At 47.2% G+C, this 26,432-nt stretch overlaps 1 protein-coding gene across 11 annotated transcripts in view; it reads left to right on the top strand.

The window, feature by feature from the left end:
• Window positions 1-21,341, top strand: part of plekha7b (pleckstrin homology domain containing, family A member 7b) — a 66,862-nt gene extending 45,521 nt beyond the window's left edge. For 5 of the 11 annotated variants that reach the window (XM_076022073.1, XM_076022054.1, XM_076022108.1 and 2 more), the window contains 19 exons: window positions 89-511; window positions 859-1,408; window positions 3,369-3,452; window positions 4,168-4,302; window positions 5,479-5,547; window positions 7,615-7,662; window positions 8,736-8,816; window positions 8,923-9,072; window positions 10,190-10,291; window positions 10,419-10,530; window positions 10,722-10,927; window positions 11,656-11,847; window positions 11,922-12,030; window positions 12,105-12,196; window positions 13,468-13,710; window positions 15,707-15,934; window positions 16,393-16,526; window positions 16,618-16,766; window positions 20,671-21,341. In XM_076022073.1, the coding sequence (XP_075878188.1) occupies window positions 89-511; window positions 859-1,408; window positions 3,369-3,452; window positions 4,168-4,302; window positions 5,479-5,547; window positions 7,615-7,662; window positions 8,736-8,816; window positions 8,923-9,072; window positions 10,190-10,291; window positions 10,419-10,530; window positions 10,722-10,927; window positions 11,656-11,847; window positions 11,922-12,030; window positions 12,105-12,196; window positions 13,468-13,710; window positions 15,707-15,934; window positions 16,393-16,526; window positions 16,618-16,766; window positions 20,671-20,693 (3,130 nt within the window). In that variant the 3' untranslated portion in view covers window positions 20,694-21,341. The remainder of the gene's footprint in view (window positions 1-88; window positions 512-858; window positions 1,409-3,368; window positions 3,453-4,167; window positions 4,303-5,478; window positions 5,548-7,614; window positions 7,663-8,735; window positions 8,817-8,922; window positions 9,073-10,189; window positions 10,292-10,418; window positions 10,531-10,721; window positions 10,928-11,655; window positions 11,848-11,921; window positions 12,031-12,104; window positions 12,197-13,467; window positions 13,711-15,706; window positions 15,935-16,392; window positions 16,527-16,617; window positions 16,767-20,670) is intronic. The other 6 variants (XM_076022143.1, XM_076022084.1, XM_076022063.1 and 3 more) reach the window with 5 other exon arrangements.
• Window positions 21,342-26,432: the final 5,091 nt, after the last annotated feature.

The raw sequence follows: 26,432 nt of genomic DNA on the forward strand, positions 1-26,432 counted from the left end.
CAATGGCGGGTCAATGGTAGCTTATTTAAACATAAGCTCACCAACATTAGTCGTGCTATTAAATCAGTTTTCTATCATTGTTCCACAGGGAAGTGGACAAGCCAAAGAAGGCTGTGCAGCAGGCGGTCCCACAGAACAACCACGTCCACCTGGACCAGAACTCAACTCAGGCAGAAAAGCTCCACCGGGGCGACAGAGAGGAGCCCCCTGGTGGAGGCGGCCACCCGGTGGCCGAGGCTCGGTACGGCCTGGAGGTGCAGCTGAGGCCCAGCCAGTCGTCAGCAGAAGACAGAGCGGAGAGGTGCTCTCCAGACTCTGCAGAAAGCACCGGCCAACGGAACGGACAGCCGAATGTGATCCAAGTGACCCTGCCGCCGGAACAGAACGGTGGCATGATTTATCAGAGAGGCACCATTTCGCGGGCGGACTCGGAGAAACATGTGCAGAGGAAGAACACATTGGCTCAGGTGGAGCACTGGGTCAAAGTGCACAAAGGCGACCCACCCAAGAGGTCAGTGTGAAGCCAGTAGTTGTCCAGAAAATGCTGCCTCAGAGACAGACATGGTCATCTGAACCAGAAAAGCCACAGAAAAAACAAAAGAAAATAAATCACCACAATCAAACATTGGCAATTATTAGCTAGTCAATCTGTTTCTAAAGAAAGAGTTTTACCATAAGCTTCCTCACTGGGCTGCTGCATATGAAACACTTTGAACAAAATAATGAACAAAATTTTGAGGGAAGGCTTCCCTCTAGTGGCCAACATGGGAGCGTGCGCTGCTTGCCTTGAACGACCTCACAATCTCAGACTCGAGCCAAATGAATTTATTGTATGTTTTCTTCTTTGCCGTGTGGCAGCGCTCCAGGTGCTGAGTTCACGCTGCCTCGGCGGACTCCTCCCTTAAAGCCCAAAGCCAGCGTGACGGACGGCGCCTATCACTCGTTGCCAAAGCCTTCCCGCCCGCCGTCCGGCAGCACGTCTCCGCCGGCGACGCACAACCTGCCCAGCGACTACAAGTACGCCCACGACAGGCTCAGCCACTTCCGCATGTCCACCGACGAGCGCCTGGCCACCAAGGAGGGGATGGTGTGGCAGCTGTACGAGTGGCAGCAGCGGCAGCAGTTCCGCCACGGCAGCCCCACCGCGCCCATCTACGGCGGGCCCAACTTCACGGACTCGTCCTCCTCCTCCGCCTTCAGAGTCACTGTGGAGATGCCGCGCTCCATCTCCGTCCCCCCGTCCCCGTGCGAGGTGCCGCCATCGGTGCCCCCCTCCTTCAAACCCCTGTCCCCTCACAGGCCGCACACGCCCTCGGAGAGACGCACCATCAGGCCCCTGGACGAGGTGTTGGCCGGCAACAGCACGAGGTCCAGCTCCCCCGGTCACATCTGCGCACAGCTTTCTCAGGTAGGACCGTTAAGGCGGGGGTCTCCTCTCCAGACGACAAATGATTTATTAGTTTTGGTACGAAAACCAAAATTACTTCTATTGCACTGCAGGTATACACTTTTATTATTGTGTTTAGGGGCATTGTGTTAAGTTTTTACCAATTTAGAAATAATAAACCATGCCAAATTTTACACACTGAACATTTAAAACGTTATGAGAAGAATCAGGTCAGTATCTTAAGCTGGCTTGTCCAGGTTGTAGCCCCGCCTCCACCCAAGACAGCCAGTATATACTTCATCAACCCTGTGACACTCAGTGTAGCTGTGTCAGAAAATTGCATGAATCCAGAGGTCCTTATGACCCAAGAGTTGGTAAAGCCAATCGTCATCCATGGTGACAGATTCATGAAGAAGAAGAAGATGAAGATCTGAGATAATTTAAAACACTCAACGTCCTGGCTGGCACGACTGCCTTTAATCGAGTCGGGACTGAATGCTGAAGTCGACAGGAAGTTTGCCGAAGGTCACTCTCAGCCTGCTTACCATCCACTAGAGGGTGTGTCGAGACGAAGCCCATGAGAGGACGAGATGATGAGCGGATTGGCAGGAGGAGCAGGAGAAGGCAGCAGCACATGTGGATCCTGGATGTGAAACTTTTGCAGCTTCTCACTCAGTCCACGCCCAGGAACCCCCCCCCCCCCCCCCACACACACACACACACCCCCAACATCCCCACCGCTCCACAGGTGGCGCTGCTCAGTGGGCCTCGGTCCCTCCCACACTGCTGCGCCACCGCAGGGGGAGCAGCGCAGCCGGGTTTGGGAGGGTAGTTACTCGCCGTCCACACCCTGCGATCGCTCGCTCGCTCGCCTTCCCACCCGCCCGCCACACCCTCCACATGTGAAAAGATCCGCCTCCGAAACCGTCACCGCACTGGCCGGCGCGCACACACACACACGTCCCCGCTGGCCCGCGCGCAAGTAAACAAAGTGTCGGCGAGGCTTTTGTGTTGGCCATCACTCAGCCCAGTGTCAAAACACTAATTACAACCGTAGAGCGGGATGACACACAATTATGGAGGGGAAGACGACGCTTCTTTTATTTTTATTTTCTTAAAAGGGGAGCCGCAGTGACGACGCAGGAGGATCCCAGAGAAGGTTTATTTTTTTTGTGTTTTTTTTTTTTATTTTAAGGAAACTAAATTTAATCTACAGTGAACTTAGTTTTGGTTCACCCAGGAGGCTTTTCTTTGAGGCCGACGGCATTCTCTGGCTGGAGCGCGCTTTAGGTAATAGCAATCTGTATACTTCTGTGGAATATCATTAAGAAGTATGTTTTATTAGCGGCTAATCCAATTTGCCCAGGGCTCCTCAGCACCCCATAAACATCTCCACTCTATCTTAAACATCGGCAGCAGTCTCTTTCTTCTGATCTCGCATTTAAATAAAAAACCTATTATACAGCAAAAAAATTGTGGCGTGGGATCCTCAGAGGGAATTGCTTACAGTGCTTCTCTTGCTGGTAGCAAACAAATGTTATTTTAAGAAAGCAGTTTGAGTATAATTTATGTGTAGTTAATTAAATCTCTTGTTGTTTGTGTCCTTTTAAGGGTCTGTAGTGGGCCTGGTTTTCGCTAATTCTGTGTGTTAAGCAAAAACGTCAAATTTTCCCGAGCCCTGTAGCGTCAGAAACTGGGGGCACACCTTGTTTCCAATAAGAGGCGGAGTGATGAAAGGGAGAAAAAGGGATGGATGAGAAAATAAATCTGCTGTGTAGTCAAGTTTGTTTTTACAGACTTGGAGGCAATGGATTAACTTTGACTGGGTGCGATAGTGCACTCCGTGCCTCACTTAAAAAAAAAAAAAAAAACCCTCTGCCGAAGATTACTCTGTGAATTAAGCATTCTGTTTGATTCGACTTTATTGGATGTGCAATAAACAAGTTGGTGGTTTTCCTCTTTTTTTTTTGTTTCTTTTCAGACCTCCCAAATAGAGAGGAGGTCCATGCCAGCCATGGGCTACATCACGCATACTGTCAGTGCACCCACCTTGCATGGCAAAACGGTACGACCCTCTCTGTATTTTCTATACGCTCTGTATCGTGGAAATCAGTGATTATAAATAAAGAGGAATAATGGTTGGTCAAGAAATTAATTATTACGTGAGAAGTGGTTCATCCCATTATAATACAGTATTGGAAAAAGGTTTTGGGACACCTTTAAAATTTTGGACTATCCCATATATGATCATGACAATTTTGCTGAAAAATCCTTTTTTTCTGTTGGAAAAGTTGTGGCTGCCCCAGACAGACACAAACAATTTTATGTTTCATTTTGTTTTGTTTATTGTTGACGAGAAAAAAAATATAGCAAAACTAAAAATGGTGTTCTTGCCCTGGATGTGTGTCTAGGAGCTTTATCTTGCATGTGCGTTGTTGGTGACTGCACTTAGGGAATTAGCACTTGGTGACTTTGGAGTGATTCTTTACCTAATATATCACAAATGCATGAGGTGTCCAAAAACTTTTCTCCCCGCCACCACATATTACATTTGGTTCTGGTTTTACTTCAAAGAATATTCCTGGAAGCACAAAATGCATTTAGAATAGACTGCAGGCTTTCTCAACACATCTCGACCTTGAGATACTTGTAGAGGTTAACGGAACCAAAGCATTCCCGCTTTGCTTTACTTAAGCGTGTGTACTGCTCAGGTGGTTCTCAAGTACTTTTTCTCATTCCTCTCCGGCGCCCCCCCTTAATGCCACGGGCCGTGACGTCAGCCAGAGGAGCTGACTCTGCTCCTGGTTCAGCTGCGGAGGCACCAGGCCAAGCTGGCCGGCGTGCAGGGCTCCGGCGATGCGTTCGCTCAGCTGCAGCAGCTCCAGCACGGCGACCTGCTGGGCCCCGGCATGCAGGTCAGGGGCCCCCCGAGCCTCCCCAAAGCCCACCGCAACCCCCTGCACCCCCAACTGCATTGTGGTGCCCTCGTGCTCCTACCCCGCCCAGCCTTTTCCATCCTATACCACCCACCCTGTCACTCATTAGACTGTGTGGTCCGCTGGCATCGCACGCTTTGGCCCCCACTCAACCGGCCACATCAGCATGGGCTCTGCTGCACACGAGGCCGACCGTGAAGCTGTAAAGAGGCTTGCATTTGTAAATAGGTCATATTTAAAGGTCCCATATTATGCGAAAAAAAAACTACTTTGCCAATGCAACCCTTCACTTCTTCTCCTGCTGCTCCTTTCTGCAGAGAGGGTCTACAGAAACATAAAGCGGACCCTCTGTGACATCACAAAGGGCACTGGTACCTTCCCTACACCTCTCATAGCAGTGACCGCCGTTTTTTTTTACATTGCAAACATGTGGATGGTTCAATAGCATTAGCTGTAGCAGGAGGCTATTGCTGAGGATTGTTGGAGCAGGCTATAAACAGAGGGCTAAATATATACAGCTTTCTCCTCTACGGGAGTTTATTGGATTCACAATGGTGCAAAGCTGCTCCTTACAAATCTGGGATAAAACCAAGATCTGATGATGGGCATAATTTTGGACCTTTACGCATGTTTTTCTGTCCTTCTTCCTTCAATTTTCTCAATTGTTTTGATTTTATTTATTAAATACGATTTTTACACGGACGGAAAAAAAGAGCACGGGCCTTGGTCTCCCCCCTTGGAGCCTCCTCACCGCAGTGGCGATCGGCGGCGACAGCTCCGCCTCCTCTCCAGCATCCTGCCATTATCTGGCCATGCATCACGCTCACTCGCACTCATGACCACATGTCATGCGCAAGGCCTGCGTCGATCACTTGCACTCGGGGTCAAACACGGGGCAGTTTGAAAAAAAAAACCCCCAACAACAACAAAAAAAAAAACAGAAAAAACTAAACATGATTACTTAATTACAGTTTGACTTTCCTCTCCCTGGATAAATATACAGGCAGAGGAGCAAACTGTAATTGAGAGCGAGTTAATTAAAGTTCTGTTAGCGGAGGCTGAACAGAAAATACAGGCCTTAGGAGTCGTCGGGCCTCCCACTACCGCTTGCCGCTTCATTTCAAGTGATTTATCTTCTCCGCTGCTCATTTAAAGGCTGATGATACTTACATACAACTGAAGAAGGACCTGGAGTATCTAGATCTGAAGGTGGGCCCCAACAAAGTAAATGCCACTTTTATCCTTTTCATCCTCCTCCTCCTGTCGACTGCAATCTCCTTCTCCCGCTGCTCTGTCCAACATCTGCCCCCCCCCCACCCCCTTCGCCCTCCTCACTCCCCTCACCCTCACCCTCACCCTCACCTCCCCCACCCCTCCCATCCTCTCTCTCTGTCTCTCTCTAACTCTGCCGCACTCTGTTTCCTCCCGATGGAATCAACATGTCCTCAAAGCTAACATGTGTCCTCAAGATGTAAACGTCCACTGTGGGATGAAAGTCACTAAATCCATAAGAAACACACACCCGCTACCCTACCCAGTGCAGCAGGGGTGTATAGAAATTATCATTAAGAAAAAAAAAATCAAACTGATTCTCATCCACAGTGGCTTTCACAGGCACAATGAAGGGAACATGATGACCAAAGAGCTGCACTGATGTTATGAGTAACATCGTAAAAGGCCTTTTGTCTCCGAGACGTTAAAGTTGGGTGCACCTGCGCAACCGGTTGCCCTCGGGCCGATTTGTATGCGTGACGCCACAAAGCCCCAGTCCAAAACCTGGGTTGTCAGAAGTGGAACGAGGTCATGTGACAGTGCAGTGCAACGCTACCTCCTGTAACTCCTCTTCCATCTCCTGTTTCTAAACAGATCCAAAGTATTGACCCCATGATCGGTGTTTCGGTGCACAATGTCTTTGAAAGTCCCAGTTTGGGCTACTGTCTCAATGTAAGGATGGTGTGCATACAAAAGCCAGACACGCACCTCCACTGCTTTTTGACCCAAGGAATGCCATGCACCACTGGAACCCGCTGGATTTTTTTTTTTTTTTTTGATACACGTTTTAGTCTGTGATTCTGGCAACGCTGACGGCTTCTCATATCATTCTGCTCTTCAATAAAGGCCCTTGCTGCATGCTCGTTAGCGTCTCTCCACGCATTGAATGTTTGCTATGATCATGGCGCTTTCCATTTGTTTTGCCTGCCGGAGCATGAGGCCTTGTGATGCTGTTAAAGAAATGAAATGGGCATTTTGGTTCGGAGGGAAGGGGAATGCTCAGTGCTTGAATAGCTCTGATAGAGTCCAGTAAGCCTGTGAGTGCAGGATAAAGAAATAAAAGGTTGAATTATCATTTCACATTTCCATCATGATTAACATAATTTAACGCTTCCTGACTTCAACTTTTTTAATTCTAATGTCCTCAACTAATAGCACTTAATACTTGATGCCACTGTGACAATTGCAAAAAACGAAATGAAAAAAGGAAAGGAAAAGTTCTCTGAGGTGTGTTTGCTCCTATTTAAGAAAAACACAACAAACTAAACAGAACTCTGACCCTCGGTGCAGCAGCGCAGCAGAGTACAACAGGACAGGACTGACAGGCTGAAGTAAATGATTTACAGTACAATAATAACTTTTAAATGAACATTATAACTCATAATGTCCTGCCCTCAAGATTGAACTGAACTCCTGTATCCCCCCCATTTCCTCTCCGGGCCTGCTGCTGTGGTAACTTTACACTTGAAGCTGCAGGAAGTTGTAATTTTTGTTTGTCTGCAGGCAACTATAGCGTTCATTGGACTGCAGTATTACAGTGTTTAGACAAAGACCAGACAGACCGAGTTCCTTGACGTAATGACACGGCTGGTGCGCCGACAAACACCTTTCCAGCCGCTCGGCTGCGACTGCTGCTGCTCCGTCTGCGTTAACGCTCTGCCTGTCAAACTAGAGAAACGAGAGAGCTCGATAACTCAGCACTCATCTGCTGTTTCATTTCTTGGATTGTATTTACACAATCTTAGGTCGTATTCACATTATCTTTCCAATATTAAAAGCTTATTATAAAAAAAAATCACATATTTTCCCTCAGAATGGATCACCTAAAAAGCATCTTGCAGCCGTTTTTTTTTGTTTTTTTTTTTCAAATCTTTTTGTTGACAGAAATATTGAGTATGAACTGCATGGTCTCTCTACACTGCATTTGTTACACTGACTCAGTGCTTCGTCATCGTAACTCATCCTCACGGTATTGAAGTATGTAAAAATTCACACTTACACCAAATATTTTTTTTTCAGGTTACTGCACCGTCGAGGCCTGTGAGAATCGCCGAGAGTGACGCCGATGTAAGTGAATCCATCTGCTCTGCTTTTCTCTTTTTTTCTTTTCTTTTTTTTTGCTGGTGTTATTTTTAAGATCTCTGTTTTGGAGCTTCTTACGATCCACCACAGAGAAGCAGCTGACTGTAGCCCGACTCGTGCATGCGTGTGCATGTGTTCTTAAGCTGTGGTAAACAGGCTGCGGAGGGAAGGGCAACGTATGTACGCTGCAACACTGTGGGGACACCCATCCAGCGCTCAGCCGGGGCCTGGGAGTATCGACCGCCGCTTTTTATTTTCCTCCCCGCAATTTAAAGGGAAAAATACATGTAATGGGAGTTTAAGATGTGTGAGCCTGTTAAATTTTTCAGTTTGATTTGCCTGATGCGCCTTCTTCGCACTCTTTGTTTTCTGCTGAATGGAGGTAAATAGGATGGATGTCCTGGCTTTTCATCATTAGCATTGTTCCACTTTAACAATTTATAAGCGATTGCCGGCGAATTTGTCTGAACAATAAATATTTCATGCAATTAAAAACAACAATATGTGGCGAGGCAAAAATAAAAACAGCTTAATTATTAATTGAACAGAATGATAAATAGATCTGAGGAAAAAACCCACTGTGTGAGCGGCGCTGTGAAGTAGGCAGCCTTATGTTGTTTTCATAAACACATAACCCATTTCTGGGAAAACAAATCTGTCACCCTCAATAAAGCCGCCTTTTCTCCAAAAGTGAATTTGAAAAATATAGATTTTTGATTATGATTACTTATAATGGGTTTTATCAGATCTCTCGCCCTGCCCCCCCCCCCCCGACACCTCCCCTTCCACCCAGACAGTATAGAGGCGTTTGATATTCATGCCGAGGCTGAAGAGGATAAATTCCTCCGGGCTTCTCTCAGACATGAGCCTTTATTGACATATTGGGCGAGCGAGGAAAGACTACAGTAGATGATGGTGGTCAGTTCTTATCGGACTGCACAGAAAACTGAATCAAGGTTGTGCTGTAAACGACACAAAGCCACAACAGTTGCAGTCAATGTTTCACTGGAGCTCTTTCCTGCGCTGTTTTAATCTGCTGTGTTTTTCATGCTCTTTAGGTGAAATTGAGCCGACTGTGTGAACAAGACAAGATTCTCCAGGAGCTGGAGGCCAGGATACGCACTTTGAAAGAGGACAAGGTTTTCATTAAAAAAAAAAAAAAATGATAATAGTGGCGCAATTAAAATGCACGCACGCACGCACGCCTGTGTTGCCTCGTAACGCTTCAATGTCGTTTCCGCCCAGGACAAGCTGGAGTCTGTGCTAGACGTCTCCCACCAGCAGATGGAGCAGTACAGGGCGCAGCCGGCCCACGCTGAGAAGATCGCCTATCAGCAGAAGCTGCTGCAGGAGGACGTTGTGCACATCAGGGCTGAAATATCCCAAGCCTCCACAGTAAGACGAGAGGCGAGAGATAGTGGATGGGTAGAATCCAGTGTGCCAAATACAGGGGAGTCTTCGGGGGGTCCGGCCCTACCCTGATTAACCCATGAGACCCCCTGAAAGCCTGAAAGCAAAATTTAAGGGCTAAAAAGATATACAAGCTATACAACGCTAGAAATATACATATATTATGGTCACTAAAAAAACTAAACATTTTTAAAAATATTATTCACAATTATTTTTTTGCCAAGCACATCTTGTGTGCATGCATACAGTATGTGTTGTGATGTAGACTGTCATGGCTTGCATCCATGAAATATTGTACGGTTATCAAGGCCTCCTGCATTTTAAGGAAATTTAGATTGGTAATGAGTAACAGCCCCCCCCGCCCCTGAATATTGATGGTTATTTTGGTATTTGACACACTGGTAGTATCACATGATGCGCGTTGTTTTGGATGAATATGGATTGTTTGACATGGCAAGAGAGACTCAGTGAGTTTTTTTAACAGCTCGGCTCCACCGAGTGTCTCCTCCCCCCTCTGAGATGCAAACGATGTCTCCCTGCCAGCCTTTGTTGCTTCGAGTCACTTCTTCACTTCTGTTTTTAGTTGTTCCGTATCGTGTTTCCTGCAACGGGCACCATGTTTCAGGTTGACTGTGACCGTATGGAAATTAGTGCTCAGATGTTTCAACTCCTTTTGATAATTAAAAAAAAAAGAATTAAAAAAAATCCTATAAATTATTTAATGGCAATCAAGAGAGATTTTTCAGAGGGGAAAAAATAAAATAACATTTGGAAGATTTTGTGTAAACTGGAGGTTACTCAAGGCATTATTTTTGTTTACAATGTCAAAGGAATTTCAGAAAGGAACACTGTGTCTCTTATTTGTAATATTCTAAATGGGCTCTAAAATATTTCTATAAGGACTGAAGGAAGGGGGAAAAAAAGAAAAACGTGGGACCATTAAAAACCCCAATATAACTCGAGACTCTGCAACCACCCGCTGTGTCTCACCACACATGGGCTACAGCGCGTGCGTCAGGCGTGACTGTAAACGTGTTAATGGTTTGGAGCCTCGCAGGACGTCTCGGTGTAACGCGCCGCGGGCCTCGGCTTCCTTCCGCAGGAGATGGAGAACGCGTGGAGCGAGTACAGCCGGCTGGAGAGCGACGTGGACTGGCTGAGGTCGGCGCTGCAGGCTCACATGAACCGCGGTGACCTGACTCAGGTCGGTGTCGCGGCGACGATTTGAATTTTCGATTTCCCTTTGCGTGCTCAACATCAAAAGATTTCTAGATTTTTACGGGTGGCTTAGCGGCATACGACAAGTTGACTGTTGATGTTTTGTGCCTCAGCAAGAGAAATCCCAGGTCAGGAAGGAGCTGTGGAGGATCGAGGATGTGATGGCAGGCCTCAGCACAAGCAAAGCCAACTACAAAGTCACAATCTCCTCCATCACCAACCCTGGTGAGACTTACAAATGTGCAAAAAAACAACAGGAACCAAACCCAGCTGGTGAAAGTCTATCTCACACTGAGGCGCCTCCAACATGAGCCTGCTAGGAGGCGACGCAGTGTCCTCACGGTCTGTGTGTGTGTCTGTGTGTGTGTGTGTCCTCCTCTAACATCTTGTTGTTTGTACGCAATCATATCCCCCAGAGAGGAAATTTGTGCCTTCGGTGTCGGCATCATCAGTGCCTTCTGTGTCTGAGAGCCCGTCTGCTATGGAGATGAGACTGTGGCAGCAGCAGCAGCAGCAGCAGCAGCAGCAGCAGCAGAGTCCTCACCTCAGCCCCACGCTCTGCTCCAGCCCCAGCCAGCAGCCTTTCAGCCACTCTGTCAGCGTCAGCAGCGGCTTCAGATGGGTGAGCGACTTCGGGAAAATTGCCTGAGCTGGTTGACGGCAAAAATAAGAGGAGCGTTTTGGTGGAAACAAGCTGTTTTAAAGGCCGATTTTTTTTCTTAAAGATGCTGGTTGGTGTAGGGGGAAGTAGTTAGCATTACTGCATGAAGGTTGGGGGTTCGATCCCCTGGTCTCCAGCAGAAAGAAGAAGAAAGACCATCTACAGGCGCGCATCCTCTGACTGACTGAGTCGTATTAAAACATCTACTCTGAGCTGTCCTGTCCAGTCTGATGCTCCCGAGTTTTTTTTTTAGCATTTTATTTTCATGAATATTTACTGGCTTTTCCATTACTTTTATGATCCGTAGCAAAATCTTGGCAAAGCCCCCCTGCCTATTAATCAGTGAAATAGCCTGTAAAGACGTACTGTCTGCATGGCAGCCTCGCTGCAGAGACGCACGACTTGAAAACAACCATCAGCCCATTTATCTATCGCTGCTTCTCCTGCACTCAGGGTCGCCGCCCTGCAACACTGCAACGCTGCAGTCATGCAGTCCAGCTGCTCGGACAGGGGGACGAAGCTGCACACAGGCAGAACGTGCAAACTCCTCACAGAAAAAGGCCCCCATGTGGGAATCGAACCCTCGACCTTTGCCGCTCTCGGCTACAAAACATCACTGAATGCAAAGTTCTCTACAGCGGACACTGGTTGACCAGCCGTGAGCTTGAGTGCGGCTGCTCTGTGTGCAGGGCGAGGACGACGTGCCGCCCAGACCTCCTCTACCTCAGCTCTACAGTCCGGAGGAGGACCCCCCCGCCGTGCCACCGCTGCCCCGGGAGTCCAACGTCATCAGGCACACCTCGGTCCGCGGCCTCAAGCGGCAGTCGGACGAACGCAAGCGCGACAGGGAGACGGGCCAGTACAGCAACGGGGACGGCAAGGTAGGCCGACGGGAGGAGAGGTCACTGCGAGGAGACGAGTCCCACGACTGAACCCCACACTCTCTGTGACTCAGCCGGAGCTGCGGTCGTTCCTGAGCGAACCGGAGCTGGTGGGGGCCGGAGACGGCGGCGTCGGCGCGGCATCGCTGGGACGCGACGGCTACCAGACGTTGCCCAGCAGAGGTACGAAGTGATTTGGATGCTTCCGTTGTTGACTCGAATGTGTTAACACTAACACTTGGTGGGCCTCCCCTCAGGGGCCGCCGGCAGCACGGCCAGGCTGAACCAGTCGGCGGGCATCGCGTCGTACGTGACCCTCCGGAGGACGACCTCGACAGCGTCCGTGAAGGTGAGGATTCCCGAGCAGCAGGCGACTCGGCTGAAGCTGAGGACACCGCCTGGTTTCTGTGATTTACGCGACGTCGCCTGAACGCACCCCCACAGCTCGCTGTAACTCCCCTGGCCGGCCGTCAGGGGCTGGTGAACAACCTACTGTATGGCCCTCACAAAGCAGTGCCTTTCAATGGCCGTTTACCAGGTGCACCGAACGCCAGGCGCGTGCAGCCGGGGTGGGGGGGGGGGGGGGGGGGTAAGCAGGCCGTTACCGTGGCAACGACGACACAGAGTCCGTCCTTCAGTATAAGAACCATGTTGTTCTTGGCTCACCTCGCCGGCCCGGCCCTCTCCCCGCTACCGGTGGCGTCGGTGAATGTGCAGGCGGGTGTTAAATTCCTTCATCATTAGAGCTGGTGGATATTTCTGGGCTGGTGTTCACTGGATGGCCGGGGGAGGAAATTATGAACTGCAAGACACAAAGAAGCAAAGTTTCGTCCGAGTTTTCAGGATGATTACAAAGTTAGCCGTAGAAGATTTAATGGTTTATTTACTTTTCTAGTAATTGTCCACTCTGTCCTGAAGGTGATCTAGGAGGGAAATATCAAGGCCACGTTTGATGACTTAATTAACTGTAAAAAAATAATATTTCTACATCAGCATGCAGATTTATTTTTTTTTAACTCATGCCGGACTCCATGTCATGTAATAAGAATGATGGTTTAGGACCTGAACTGTAAGTCAAAGAGGAATCCCTGGCCGTCCTGAGGCCTGGGACAAAATCACTTCTCCAAGTAGGGAAACCAGCACTCTCTGAACTCTAGAGGTGCAAGGCCCAGGCTAAACTGTCAAAAAATTGGACACACTGAAGAAGACTGAGTCGAAACTTGTGTGTGTTTGTTGGTCCTGTGCCTGCCAGCGAGGAAAATACATTGTGCTTTTGGATGGAAACTTGAGTGCTGCTGGACTCAATTTTTTGACCAAAGCACTTCAGGTCATGGGTTCCTCTTTGACTATATAAACTGTTAACTGCTATGCTGCTATGTGCTGATGTACAGACTCTTGTCATGCTTTATAGAGCGACAGCGAGTTCTGCTGGTAAACAATGACGGCGCCGATTCTCTGTTTGTGTCATTCGTCTCTACAGAAATATGCCACGTTGATAATATGAAGCTTATGGCACCAGCGACTGTAGTAGAAGTAGTAGTAGTAGTAGCAGCAGTAGTAGTATCAGTATTATTATTGTCATCATTATTTTAATCAACTAACTCTCTCCAACGCTCCCAGGAGAGACCCAAAAGTGCCTTGGAGCAGCTGTACTCCGGGGATCTGTCGCAGCAGCAGCAGCAGCAGCAGCAGCAGCGGGGCCGCATGAGCGCCGAAGAGCAGCTGGAGAGGATGAAGAGGCACCAGAAGGCCCTCGTCCGCCAGCGCAAGCGCACCCTGAGTCACGGCGAGCGCCACGCCTCGCCGTCGTCGCGGGCCTCGTCCTCCTGCTCGTCGCGGCCGCTCTCGGCAGACCTGGGATCAGTACGTTACTAGAGCAGCAGCACTCGCCTCACTCGTGCATGACTCGCGCCCGAGCGGCAGCAGCGCTGGTGGCGGCGGCCTCTGTCAGTCGTGCATGCCCCCCCCCCTTTTTTTTTTTTTTTTTGCATGGTGCCTTCTCCTCTGTCACGGGAAGCCTGGATCGCATCTGGAATGAGTGGGGGTTGGTGATTCTGTGTTGGGGCCTCAAGTCTGTTGTCTTTTTTTTTTTTTTTTTTCTTTTCTTAAAATGCATTTCAAGTGTTAATTTGTCGTCTCTGCCTGTCACAATCACAACTTTGCCCGGGGTGTCGCAGCGACCGTGTTGCCCTTTGTTTGTAAATTTGCACCTGCTGCAGGTCGTCCACATCCAAAGCAGGGCTTGCACAGCTCACACTGCTAAAACCTTTAGCATCATAGCGATATCAACACATGCAACATGAGGGGAGCTGCCTTTCACTGCAGCGTATCTGACGCAGCCGCCGCTCACCCTCTGCAACGTGCCGCATTTAGAAAATTGCATGCAGCTTTACTTCCCGGGACGGCCGAGGTTGGTTAACGTTAAACTGAAAACAAGTCGGCTTTATGGTTGGAGAGAGGAAAAAAGAAAATGTTTTCAGGAGACTTTAGACTGTCACACTGTCACACTCTCAGTCCGTCCAGATTTATTTCTGGCACAAGTCCCACTATAATCATGCCAGAAGATGAGTGGCTCGTGAACTGTACAGCAACCGACATGAAAATACAACAACGTTAAGACGGAAAAAAGGACGGTCTGAGTCATTTCACGATTGCGTTGTTGAACGCACACGCTGCAGGTTTTCCTGATGTTGTGCAGCATCAACTGTTGCGACAGAGTGACGGTGAGCCACCGCAGGAAAACTCTGCTCAGATTATGAAAGTGGAACAGTGAATGTCGCCACCATTGATGTGATGAATGTACTTCTGACATGTCTAAAAAACTGAGCAGTCACTTTGGCACCAGCGTGTAAACAATCCAGTTAATAAGCAACACAATATGGTAACGACTGAATTTAATGAATTAACAATAAAGGGGAGTGTATTGGTTTCCATCCTTTTATTTTGGAATAACCACCTTGCCATTCCACGATGAACTGCACCTGCACCTCCATTCTCTCTCTCTCTCTCCCGCTAACATTCCCACCTTCCGTCCTCTGCTGTGTTCACTGACTTCCTCTCTGTCGCTAACGTTCTCTTCATTTACATGGTTCCTCTAATCAGTCGGTTTACACCAGCTTGTGTTACGTGTCTGTGTGTGTTTGAAAGATGCACAAGTGCCTTTTTATTTTCTACTAACCAAAAACATTTTTTTTTTTTTAAATGAAGATAATCTGTGTTCCTGGATTGTTTGGGGTCGTTCCGTCATCCCATTTAGATAATCTCTGCCTCTTTTTTTTTTTTTTGTCCGACTAAGACAACACTAATGTGTGTGACTTAATTTCACGTAGCACGAGTTCAGTGTTTTCTGCATTTTATTCTGTTAACTGCTAGTCAGAAAAGGCTCTTTTTAAAATGTGACTTTTTGCTAATAAATAAAAGATGTTTTCTAATGAATGCACGTTATTTCTGTTATTTATTTAGATTTATTATTTTTTTTAGTGTGCACTATGTCACGTGTTGCCGTGCATAAGCAGGGTGGCGACTCCCGCCCGTCTTTGTGTCAGTGTGGTTTCCTTGACTGCGTGCTGTGAGTAGTAGTAGTGTTCACACAGATCCCCGCATGCATCTGTAGTGTACATATCAATGCATGCTCCCCTGTCCCCCCCCACCCCCCCTCTCACTCTTGCACATGCACGCACGCACGCACACACAGCGAAGTGCTAACTAGGGCGCCGCGCAGGGAGCTAACGTGTGACTCCAAAGAGGTGACAATTTTCACGTTCACTTGATTTGAGACGACAAGCCTGACGGCAGCGTTCCCTATTTGTTTTCAAATTTCTTTTTTGTGTGCATTCTGTGTCCTGTTTGCGTTGCCCAGTGGAGGCGGGAGCAGGACTTTGACCTGCAGTTGCTGGAGAGGGCCGTGCAGGGCGAGGAGGCGCAGGTCCACCGCAGCGTTCAGGGGGAGGAGAGGCCTCCCGAGCACCACGAGAGACCCCGGCCGCACTCGGACGAATGGCTGACCTTTTGCTCCACCGCCATGACTCGTCCCGCCAACGAGCTCGACCCAGATCCACTGGACTACGGCCTGGACCTCAAGAAAGAGGTGAACTTGCATTTGCTTTCCCAAAAGACGCACACACGCACTCACACGGTGGGGCTGCTCCTGGAATCAGTGGATCCCATTGGAGCCAAAGTCGGGACAGCTGCTGCTGCTGCCGTGCGAACCACAAGGCCTCGGGCCAAGCAGAGAGACCAGCAGACTCTCTGTGTGAAAGTAAACCTGCCTCTGCACAATTTGACTTTCTATTCCACATCTGCTCTGGTTGTTTGGTGTACATAGATTGATTTAAATGATCTTGGAACTACTGTAATTTCTGTATAGTTTATTTTTTGTACTGTTTTTTAGTGCTGTAACAGTGTAGTTTCCCAATTTGGGATCAATAAAGTCCATCCATCCATCCATCTAGGCTAACAAAGCCACTTGTTTAAGCAATCATGCTTACATGATGCTGCCGATGAGTTCTGCTTTGACGCTCCGCTCTGGTTTGCTTTTTCTCGCAGCTCTCCAAACCCCAGAAGGTGCTGATCCCGGAGCGCTACGTGGAGCTGGAGCCGGAGGAGCCTCTCAGTCCACAGGAGGAGGAGGACCGCCATCGGAAGGTGGAGCGCATCAAGAATCTCCTGGCGAAGTCGAGGTGAATGAAATGAAGTGACATTTAGCTGCTGTTTATTTCTTCTATTTCTGTAAAGAACTTTGGTATGATTCTGTTTTTGCGTGTACGGCAGTGTGCAAAACCTAGCGCCTACAGTGCCTGTGGAGAAGCCGGAGGTGGGGCTGGTGGCCCTGGACTCGGCGCTGCAGGAGCAGGAGAGGATCATCACCATGTCCTACACTCTGGCCTCGGAGGCTTCGCTCAAGAGCAAACTAGTCGCAGGTTGGTCGCCGTGTCGCTCTGCCTTGCTTTGCGAAAGTCGTGCAAAAATCCCAAATCCCTCCGCAGAAGAAAGGAAAAAAAAAAAACACCCAGTGTGTAATTGCTGTAACTTGGGCGAGCGGTCTGGTCGGAGGAGGGTTGATCCTGCTGCGATGAGGCGAGGATGAGAAGAAGAGCAGGACGCAGATTTCGGCAGTGAGGCCGTTCGCTTCCTAATATCTGAACATTATTCCCTCTTTGGAGCGCAGGTAGCCTCTAATTGCAATCCATGTCGGATCCTTCAGACAGGGGAGGAATCTCTTGATGAGGCCATTTTGTGCGCTGATCAATGACCCCGTCAAAAGGCGGCGCGCCTCGCTCGCCGTGCGCCCACCGCTGCGGCGGCTGCTTTGAACGCAGCTCTGAACCTGCATAAAAGACACTTCGCTTCACTTTTCATCTCTTTCATACTGTACAGCCGCCGACACGCAAGTTCATTTTCGCTGTAGCTGCAGCAGGTTGTCAGTCCGCCTCTCACACACACACACACACACACACACACATGCACGTACGCACGTATATATATCTGTCACACACAGTAACACTCAGGCTGTCAGCATGTGTGGAGGCTTAATATGCACAGTGAGGCAAAGTCAACAATTATAACATTATTTCCAGCATAGAGAACTGTCAGAGAATATAACTAGTGGCATCTTGTCAGCAGAGACTGAATCAATGACTTTCTCTCTCTTTGGTGTTAAAATAAGGTATGCGGCTGCTCTTTCAAATCTCTGAATTAAAAGAAGGGATTTTTTTTTTTTTAAACAGTATTATGCATGAGGCACTTTAATAATGCCGGCAGAGAAGCAGGAATATGCAGCCGTGACATTACACACAGGGTTTCTAGTCTAAAAAAAAAAAAGAGAAGTTCTTTCTAAATTTGGCACTTTCTTATGAGCTTCCGGGGCAAATGGAAATTAATGGACAATTTATGCCTCCCTGTGTAATAAAATGTTCAAATATTGACGAAAACAACTATGAACGCATGGATGTTCACATTGATGTAGGTGATAAACAGGGATTCCTTGTAAATACCTGCACAATGGGAAACAGAATGGTTCAGGGTGTCAGTTTAAACTTGTTTTGTTGGAAATGAATTACATTTGTAGACAGAAAGAATTACAGCACTTTCATTTTTAATATCAAAAACAATAAACTGACTGAAGAAATGTTGTTTTTTCATTCAGTTAACTGAAAAAAACCTTCATATAATGCAGGAATCTACAGAATATATAAAGAATATACAGAATATAATAAAGACAAATGAAAGGAACTTCTGGCTTTATGCTTCACGTATCATAAACCTGATTGAACTATTGATCGAAAGCATGTGATTGGTGATAGTACGTTGACAGGAAGAAGAAGAAAAAAACAAAAAAAAACTTGAGGAACCTTCCTGGGCTTCCACTCATTGTGATTACTGTACAGCCGAAGTGCATCCAATCAAATTCTAGTCCTCACTGGGTTCAGAGGAGAGGCTGCAGTGATACAACAGAGGCCGGCTCAGTAATACGAATAGCGCCGACCACCCTTGGACGTGAGGTCAGCGCAGGGCAACAGGAAGTGGGTCTGCGGCGGCCAGCTGGAACGGAGGCCGTCGCCCCACTGACCGCCTGACTAACGACCGCCGTTGGTTTTCTCCCCCTCTCTCCCCCCCTCCTCCCTGTAGTCCCGACTCCGGCCGACACCCACAGCCCTCCTCCTCCCCCTCCTCCCCCTCCTCCTCCGCCTCCCCCGCCTCCTCCCCCACCTCCCCCGCCGCCCCCCCCTCTTCCTCCCGTAACCCCGGCACCTCCCTCTCCGCTAAGCAACGGGATTCACTACACATTTGTCTAACCCCAGACACAAAGTAAGGCCTAATTGCATGTTTATACTGTGGATTTTCTTGCTTTCTTTCTCTCTCTCCCTCCACCTCCCCTCCCTCCCTCCCTCCCTCCCTCCCCTCATGGCCAGGCTAATTCTTTCCCTAACAAGAGGGGGCTCCTGTGCATGTGCGTGCGCCTGCGTCTCACCGCATGCTCCCTCCCGTGTTGTGATTGTGGGAAACACATCTTGTCTTGGTTAAGGGAAGCCCTGCCTTGGCTCCCCCCCCCCCCCCCCCATTATAATACAAACAAACATCCGCAGGCAGTCTGCTCACTCATCCCACTGTGATAATTGTGCGTAAATTGTTTTCCCTTTTTTTTTCTTCCTCCCCCCTTTCCCTTTCTGTGCCACTGCCAAAATATTTATGGATGTCTGAGGCAAGAAGGGGCTCGAGCCGTAGCGCGGCTGTTTGTTGCGTTTGCGTATAATTAACAAAAGAGAGACAGACACCTTTTTTTTTTTTTAGTGATTTAACACCTTGACAGTTCGGCAGTCGGCACAGCTGCATTCCTCAGCACCAATTAGCTCCCCATCTGTAGCTCTGCCGCACGTAAGGGAGAACCTAGCACATAGCACTGTTGTTACTGTTAAAAAAAAAAAGAGAAAAAAGGGGGTGGGAGGTGGGAGGGTGGCTAACTGCCTCGCCTGGAAATGTTCTGCACACTGGAAAAAACAAAAAACTTTTTATTACTTCTGTCATTTTTTTCTAGGGAAGTCCGACATTATCGGCCAATAAAGGCATTAAAAATTAATATCGGGAAATATCGGGATTGTAGAAAAAATATAAAAATATGACTTTTTTAAAATTTCTCCCGAATTTAGTAGTCATGCCAAAGAATGAATTCCTCGAATTCCCTGGTATTACTAAATATTAAATAACAATACTTTACTCGTGTCTACTACGCTTGATGATGTCATCAAACCGCATCCAAAGCATAACAGCAAGCGACACGCGTGTTTCAGCAGAGTGGTTTCAGTGGTGGCTGGCTGCTCACAAAATAGCTTGTTTGTAACTGACGACATCATGCGGTACATCACAATACAAATTAGCCATAATGTGTTAACTCCATGACTGCATATATCAGGATATCGGTAAAAAAGTCAATATCGGACATCACAAATTTTTTTCCCTTTATTTCTCCCATTGCTAAATGGACCTGAATGACTCGACCTCCAAGTAGGTCACACTGATGCAGTGCTTCTCAGACTTTCTCCTTCCTGGCCCCCTTTGGAGGAAGAACAATTTTCATGCCCCCCCCGCCCATCCCTATCAAAATGACCTTATTGAAACTACATTTAAAAAAAATCAACAATCCTCTCACCTGTTTTAGTCATCTCTGTTGTTCAAATAACTTTTAACATTCATTTCACTTTTCTCTTAGTCATTTCTGTTGTGCAAATGAACAACAGTAAGCATACCCCGCCTCATGTTTCGGGCCTCCCCTGACATCCGCGCCTTTGAGAAACACTGCACTAATGTTTCAAGGTAAAGGCCAAGTTTGAATTCGGTCAACTTAAATTGAAAGTGTCCACCCTCTTCCCCCCAACACTTAACTGTCTAAAGTAGAGTCAACTACTCCGCTTAGGGAGTACGAGAGTACAAGCTGCTGCTCCGTCAATGTTGGCAGTTGTGAGACAGATCAGTGTGACAACAGCGGTATTGCAATTCCTGAATTGCTGTATGTGCTGAGGAGAGGAGTCGAGCAATATGCAGAAATACATCCATCAAATGACTGAATATATAACTGATGTGTTTCACCCGAAAGCTATGCCAATTGCCATGCATCCTTGAACAGGGTGCATGGCAGCGACCCGGCTGGATTCTCTCATTTGTCTTTTATTTTATATTGTTGTGGTTGTTATCAGTCACTCCCTCCCTCCATCATGGCTCTGACTGCTTGCATGTGTGAAAAGCTCCTGCCAACACGTTGATCTCGTCCACTCTCGCTTCTGTCTGGTTGCTGTGCTAACGTTGTCCTTCTCTCTCGTCATTTCTCAGCTCGAGCAATTCCTGGACACTGAGGTGCTATTCCATCATAAGAGTGAACCACAGGATTCTGGTCTTAAGTTTCTGCATTTCAACCCCACGTACGCGGCGAACTGCAAACACCGGGCTAAAGTCACTCTGCTCTTGAGTGTTTGTTTTTTTTGTTTGTTTTTTTTTAACTTGCTGCAGGTTACAAAAAGGAGGCGGATGGGGGTGAGGAGGTTGGGGGGCGGGGGGTGTTCTGCGCGTATTCACCACGGACTCAGCGAGGAAATGATGATCATCTAATCGTGAAAAATCGACATTTTCCTAACACGTCGTTGCACTTTCGGATCGCAGATTGTGTCATGATTTAAAGGGTTGCTGATTGATTGTATTTGCAGGTTTGAGGGAGCGTTTCTCGTTAGGTACATGATGTTAACAGCTGGAGGTTCGAACGGCGGTAGTATTTTTTTTGTTAGATAATATTCTTACTGCAGACCACTGGAAGTATCACGACGCGTGTACCTGTAGCACTGCCAGCCCTCCTTTTAGTTTGACTAAATGAATTTTATTTTTGCTTATATCAGGATGTGTGGACGGTAACATATTTTCTGTGTGGCTGCGGAAGGATGCACAATGGAAATTTATATAAATATATATATATATATCTAAAAATGTAAATATTAAAGCTATTAACATCACAGCATGGGCATCTTTTTTCATCATTTACATTCTTTACCTCGTCTATTCAATGCATTGGAGTGAGTTAATTGCTGCGGGTGTCACATGAATAATGGTCGTTTTCAACTGGAAACTTAAAAAGAAGGAAAAAGCTCTGTGCTACTTCAAACTTCACCTTTCTGACCTCATGACTATGGGACAAAGAGGTTTATCTCCGTGTGCAGCCTGTGCACCCATCACTCTGATCCAGTGTTTGTGCTCTAGCAGAACCACAACAGAGCCGGCAAACAATTGGGATATTTTAAGAGGAAAAAAAACAATTTCTTTATTCCGCCCATCAAATGAGTGGTCTGAAAAAGTCGATTATCATCCGGCAACAAAGATACTCACAAACTCTCGAAAGGTTTAAGAGTCATAAAGTTCGCTTTCCCCCGCTTCTGATTTCTAATTATGTGCAAAGATCTCTCGCTTTATTCTCCCAACTTTTGAGAAATTAGATCGAGAAGGCGCCTGGCACTTCACTCAGACCCTCCAACACTCCTTTGTTACGTGTTTCATCTCAGCCGGGCGTTTATTGAATGCATCTTTATTTCAAACATGCACAAAGGAAGATGTACAAAATGTGCACTCGTCATAACTTCTATATTCTGTCTGAACCTCGGCATCGATTGCCTTGACCTATCAAACACCATTCTATTATTTGAAAAGGGAACCAAACTATGAGATGCTCAAAGGAGGTGAAGAGAGGAAGAGAGAGAGATTGAGGGAGGGAGAGAGAGAGAGAGAGAGAGAGGGAGCGTCTTGGAATGTTTCTTCAGTTCAAAGCCTTTTCCATCTCAAAAGAGCATTTTTAAAATTTAATACTAATAACTCTGGATTCTGAAGTACAGAATTCATATCTTTAAATCATAAACTATGTCTCGGTTGCATTGTAAAAGAGCGCTCAGTGAAGTATGCGTATTGAACTTCTGCTTCAGGAAGGAGGGGAAAAAAAGGGAGAGAAAAGAATATAAAGAGAATGTTTTAAAATGAAAGTCAATGATGTCATTAGCCACCCACCCCTGTTTTTAACCCCCCCTCCCCAAAAATGGAATTTTGATCAAATCACCCCCCATTCATCCGCGCATAGGATACACACTTAATTGATACGGCGCCCTCGCCTTCCTCCGCCTGTCTCCCAGCGAGCTGTTGTGCTCCCGCTGCCTCCCAAGTGACGTCTTTATCTTTAATTGGGGAGTAATTACGCCCGTCTGCATCGCGCCGCGCCTCGGAAGAAGAGGGGGAAAAAAAACACCTGAGAGAGAGAGAGGGAGGAGGGGGAGGAGGAGGAGGAGGAGGAGGAGGAGGTGCCTGCATCCCTCCTGGAGGATGACGGCGGGGGCCCCAGCGGTGCCTGCTGGGCTCTGGTGGCTGCAGGAAGACCCATCGCAGCCTCCATTCTGCTTATTCTGCAATAAAATGGGATGTTATTCCCTCCTTGTGCGAAAAAAAAAAAAAAAGGAGCGAGAGAGAGAAAAAAAGAAAAAAAAATCCCACCCTAGACCCTCCGCTGAGGATTGTGGCATTTCCATGTATTGACGTTTGGCTGGTGGTTCATATACATTTGTTATTCTATGCTCTGGACTTCAAAGGGAATGAATGAACGAGGGCCCATTATGCTAATTGGCTCCTGTTCAGTTAAACGCAATCAAGGCCTCCCGCGTTAATCCTCTGCTAAACACTTGCTGGCTACAGAAATGCTTCGTGTCAAGACTCGCCGCGCTGAGCTGCTTGTCAGCGGCCTTTTGGAAAAAAAAGAAAAAAAAAGAAAAAGAAAAAAAGTTTAGTTTTTTTTTCCCCGCTTAAATCACAAAAAGTAAAGATTTGTCTGGGCTGAAGAGCTCGACCTCGCTGCCTCACGTCCACTTGCTCACAAGATGCTCTGAGCATTCGCCGTTTTCCCCCGGTGGCAGAAGAACGAGGAGGGATCCTCCCGCTGATACCTGTTTCCGTCAATATTATTGTTGCCCGTCATGGAAGTCTGGGAGTTTGACTACAGTTGAGACGCCGCTGCCGCAGCCGCCGCCTCAGCACGCAGCGGGGATCCAGATTGTAGCCCAATTGTACAAACACAAAAACCAAGGAAGCCCAAGGATGAGGTGCTCCCATTTCAAAGGAGTATTTTATGCTGTTTTATCACGGCTGCGCTCCGCACGTGGCACATTTTTTAATATGTAAGAAATGGAATGGTGATTTGATGAATAATTGAAGACTTTGGAAGAACTGAATATTCTTCCCAGTGTGCACGCGTGTGTGTCTGTAAAAAGAATAAAGGGGGAGGCAGAATTATGGAATTACAGCGCGTTGCATTGACTGACCTGTACAATACCTACTTTCTCATCTTCTTATTTTAATTTCTTTACCTCAACGCAATCATGTTTGGGTGTTTTGCAGCCGCAGCACCGTTTGGTAAACGACAACAAGGTGAAAAATAATATATGATTCTGACAAACAGGTTTTTTTCCGCCGCCGCGATGTATATTTAACGCCGGGAGAACACAATTCTTTAAACATCAATGATTAAGTGTGTTTCCGAGACGGTCCTGTGGTGCATTAAACAATGAATTTATCTCATTTCCTTTAAACGGAAGGCTTTTACAATACCTACAGCAGATTGGGCTTTTTGTACATGAGAGCAATTGCTTTGTAAATGAACCAAATGCCCCTGGGCTTCCTCTTTAATCTTGCAGCCCCTGTTCACGCGCGCACACACACACGCACACGCACACACACACACACACACACACACACACACACAAGTGATGATCTGAGCTAAATGAAAAGGTTATGAATGCCTCTGCAGTGCAGATCCAAAGTATTCAGCTGCTGCTGCCGCTGCTGCTGCTGCTGCTGTTGCTGTGCACAACTGGCTTCTCAACGTCCCCCGTCTTCCTCAAACATGTCAGCAATAAATCAGTGCAGATGCAACGCGCTGGAGTCATCAGGATGGCTAAAGAAATAGAAAGTGGCTGCTGCACAACAGCAGAGAAAAAAGATTTCCCAAAGAGAAAGAAAAAGAGACATTTTGATTCTCCAACGGGCAAGTAAAAAAAAGAAGGAAATTGTTGCATAACTAACCGGTCAGGGGGTTTGTTCATCATTACAGCGGGGTTGATCACTGTGGCACCACTGGCAAGCGGCAGTGTTAATGGTGTCCCTGATAAGTATATAATTAAAATTGGCATGTTGCACTCCTTATTTCGACACGACTAATCAGTGGTTCTCTGTTAACTTGAAAGGAAATATTAGATCCTGACTAAACTTTGATGAAATCCAGAGTTACAAGTCAGAGATTTGGGTCAGCTAATGAGAACAGAGCGTCCCACTTTGCAAGTCCAAGTGGGAGGGAGAGAGAGAGAGGGGGACCATTTGCATGTATGCAAATTGCACCGGAGCTAATTGCGCAACGCGGCAAAGCGGTTAATGACGCCGAAGTGTGTCGGTGGCGGTCGCCGGCCTAGAACTGGACCGCGCGGAGGAGGACGGTCCGAACGTTAGCGGGGGGTCCGTGTCCTTCGCTCCTCACGGTGCAACCACAGTCACAGCCCAGCTGCGATGTTTTCACGCATGCTGCTGTGCTCACTCACAGTGGAGGAGGCCAACGCCAGGTCATGACGACTGGACACGTCCAGAAATTTATATTTTAGGTTAAAAAAAACGTTGAGTATTTGTAGACAAACATGTTTGGGAATGTGTGGATTCATAAAAGCCAGCAAAGTGTTTCAGTTACAGCAAGATAAAAAAGTACAGTTTGAATTGTTGATGCCACAAATGTTCAATTAAAGTGCAAATTATATATATATATATAAAAAAATTCTCAACAATAATTGACAGTTATTTTGGGAAATGAAAATAATGAAAAGCTTCTCACGCTCTCACTTGCATCTGCATGCTTTAACTCAACCGTGTGCCACCATGTGTGACGACCAGGACCTCTCTCACTGCCTTGCTTGTAAACAAGTGAGTCTCTTCCGGCTCGGTAATGACGAAATCACCTGTTACAAATGAAACAGTTTACCTGCGGAATTTCCCAAGCAGGTGTCTTTGCGCATTCCCCAACTTTCCCAGTCTTTTGTTTGGCTCTGTCACAACTTGCTTGAAGAGGTTCAGAGGCGTGATTGTCAGAGCGGGCCATGCAGGGCAGTCTGGGAAGAAGACAAAACAAAACAACATAAATCACATTGCGTTAATATTACCGCAATTGGCTAATGTAAAACCGGACTAAATGTGTAAGATATCGATATGTAAAAGGTGATTTAAAAAAAAACCCAAAAAAACAACAATTGGTTTTCTTCTTTTTAACACTGGAAAGAAGGTGAAGAAAAAAATAGTGCACTGATTGATTGATGAAAGTCACACTCATAACCGTAGTTTGTTGTGGAGGAGGAAAAAAATAAACACGAAACTGTTTGTTTTGACGAAATGAATCAGCTGCCGACCTGCAGCGCCCCTCCCCCAGCCCCACCCCCATCCCCGGCCAGACCTCACTCTCTGACTGAGTGGCGTTTTCTAATTAACCATGCAGAACAGTAGAAGAACACATGTTAATTTAATGTAACAAAAATGTTGATTTTCATGCGCTCTCCCCCTCAAATATTTATGGGCTAGACTTGAATTTCAAGATGCATCAAAGACTCACAGAATATGCAAATGTAGCTTAGCTGCCTGCCTGCCTGCCTGCCTGCCTCACCCCCAACAAGTTGGACCATCTTTTGCTCCTCGTGGCTCCCACACACACACACACGCGCGCACACGCACGCATGCGATTTGAGCTAAAGAGGAAGCCATTACAGTTGCAGTGCACCTGCACCAGCATCTCGTGTCCCTGAAGACTCGAATAATAATAAATACCACAATATGCAAATGTAAATACTTTAGGTGTTTCTTTGGTTGCTCATTTCACCAAGTGGGCAAAGTTTCCAAGCAAAGGCGACAATGTTAATCAATGTCTGAATTTAGCTGACCCCAAAGCTGCCTTCACAAAGAAATGATGAAGCTACCGTGAACAAATGAAATCAGAACCGACGCAGGCGAGGCCGTCCGCCTTCTGCGTGGGGCTGTTGAGGGGGATC

The sequence above is a fragment of the Nelusetta ayraudi genome, unplaced genomic scaffold (assembly GCF_046127955.1).
Source record: "Nelusetta ayraudi isolate G7.1 ecotype Tasmania unplaced genomic scaffold, CSIRO-AGI_Nayr_v1 ptg000002l, whole genome shotgun sequence".
Taxonomy (NCBI): domain Eukaryota; kingdom Metazoa; phylum Chordata; class Actinopteri; order Tetraodontiformes; family Monacanthidae; genus Nelusetta; species Nelusetta ayraudi.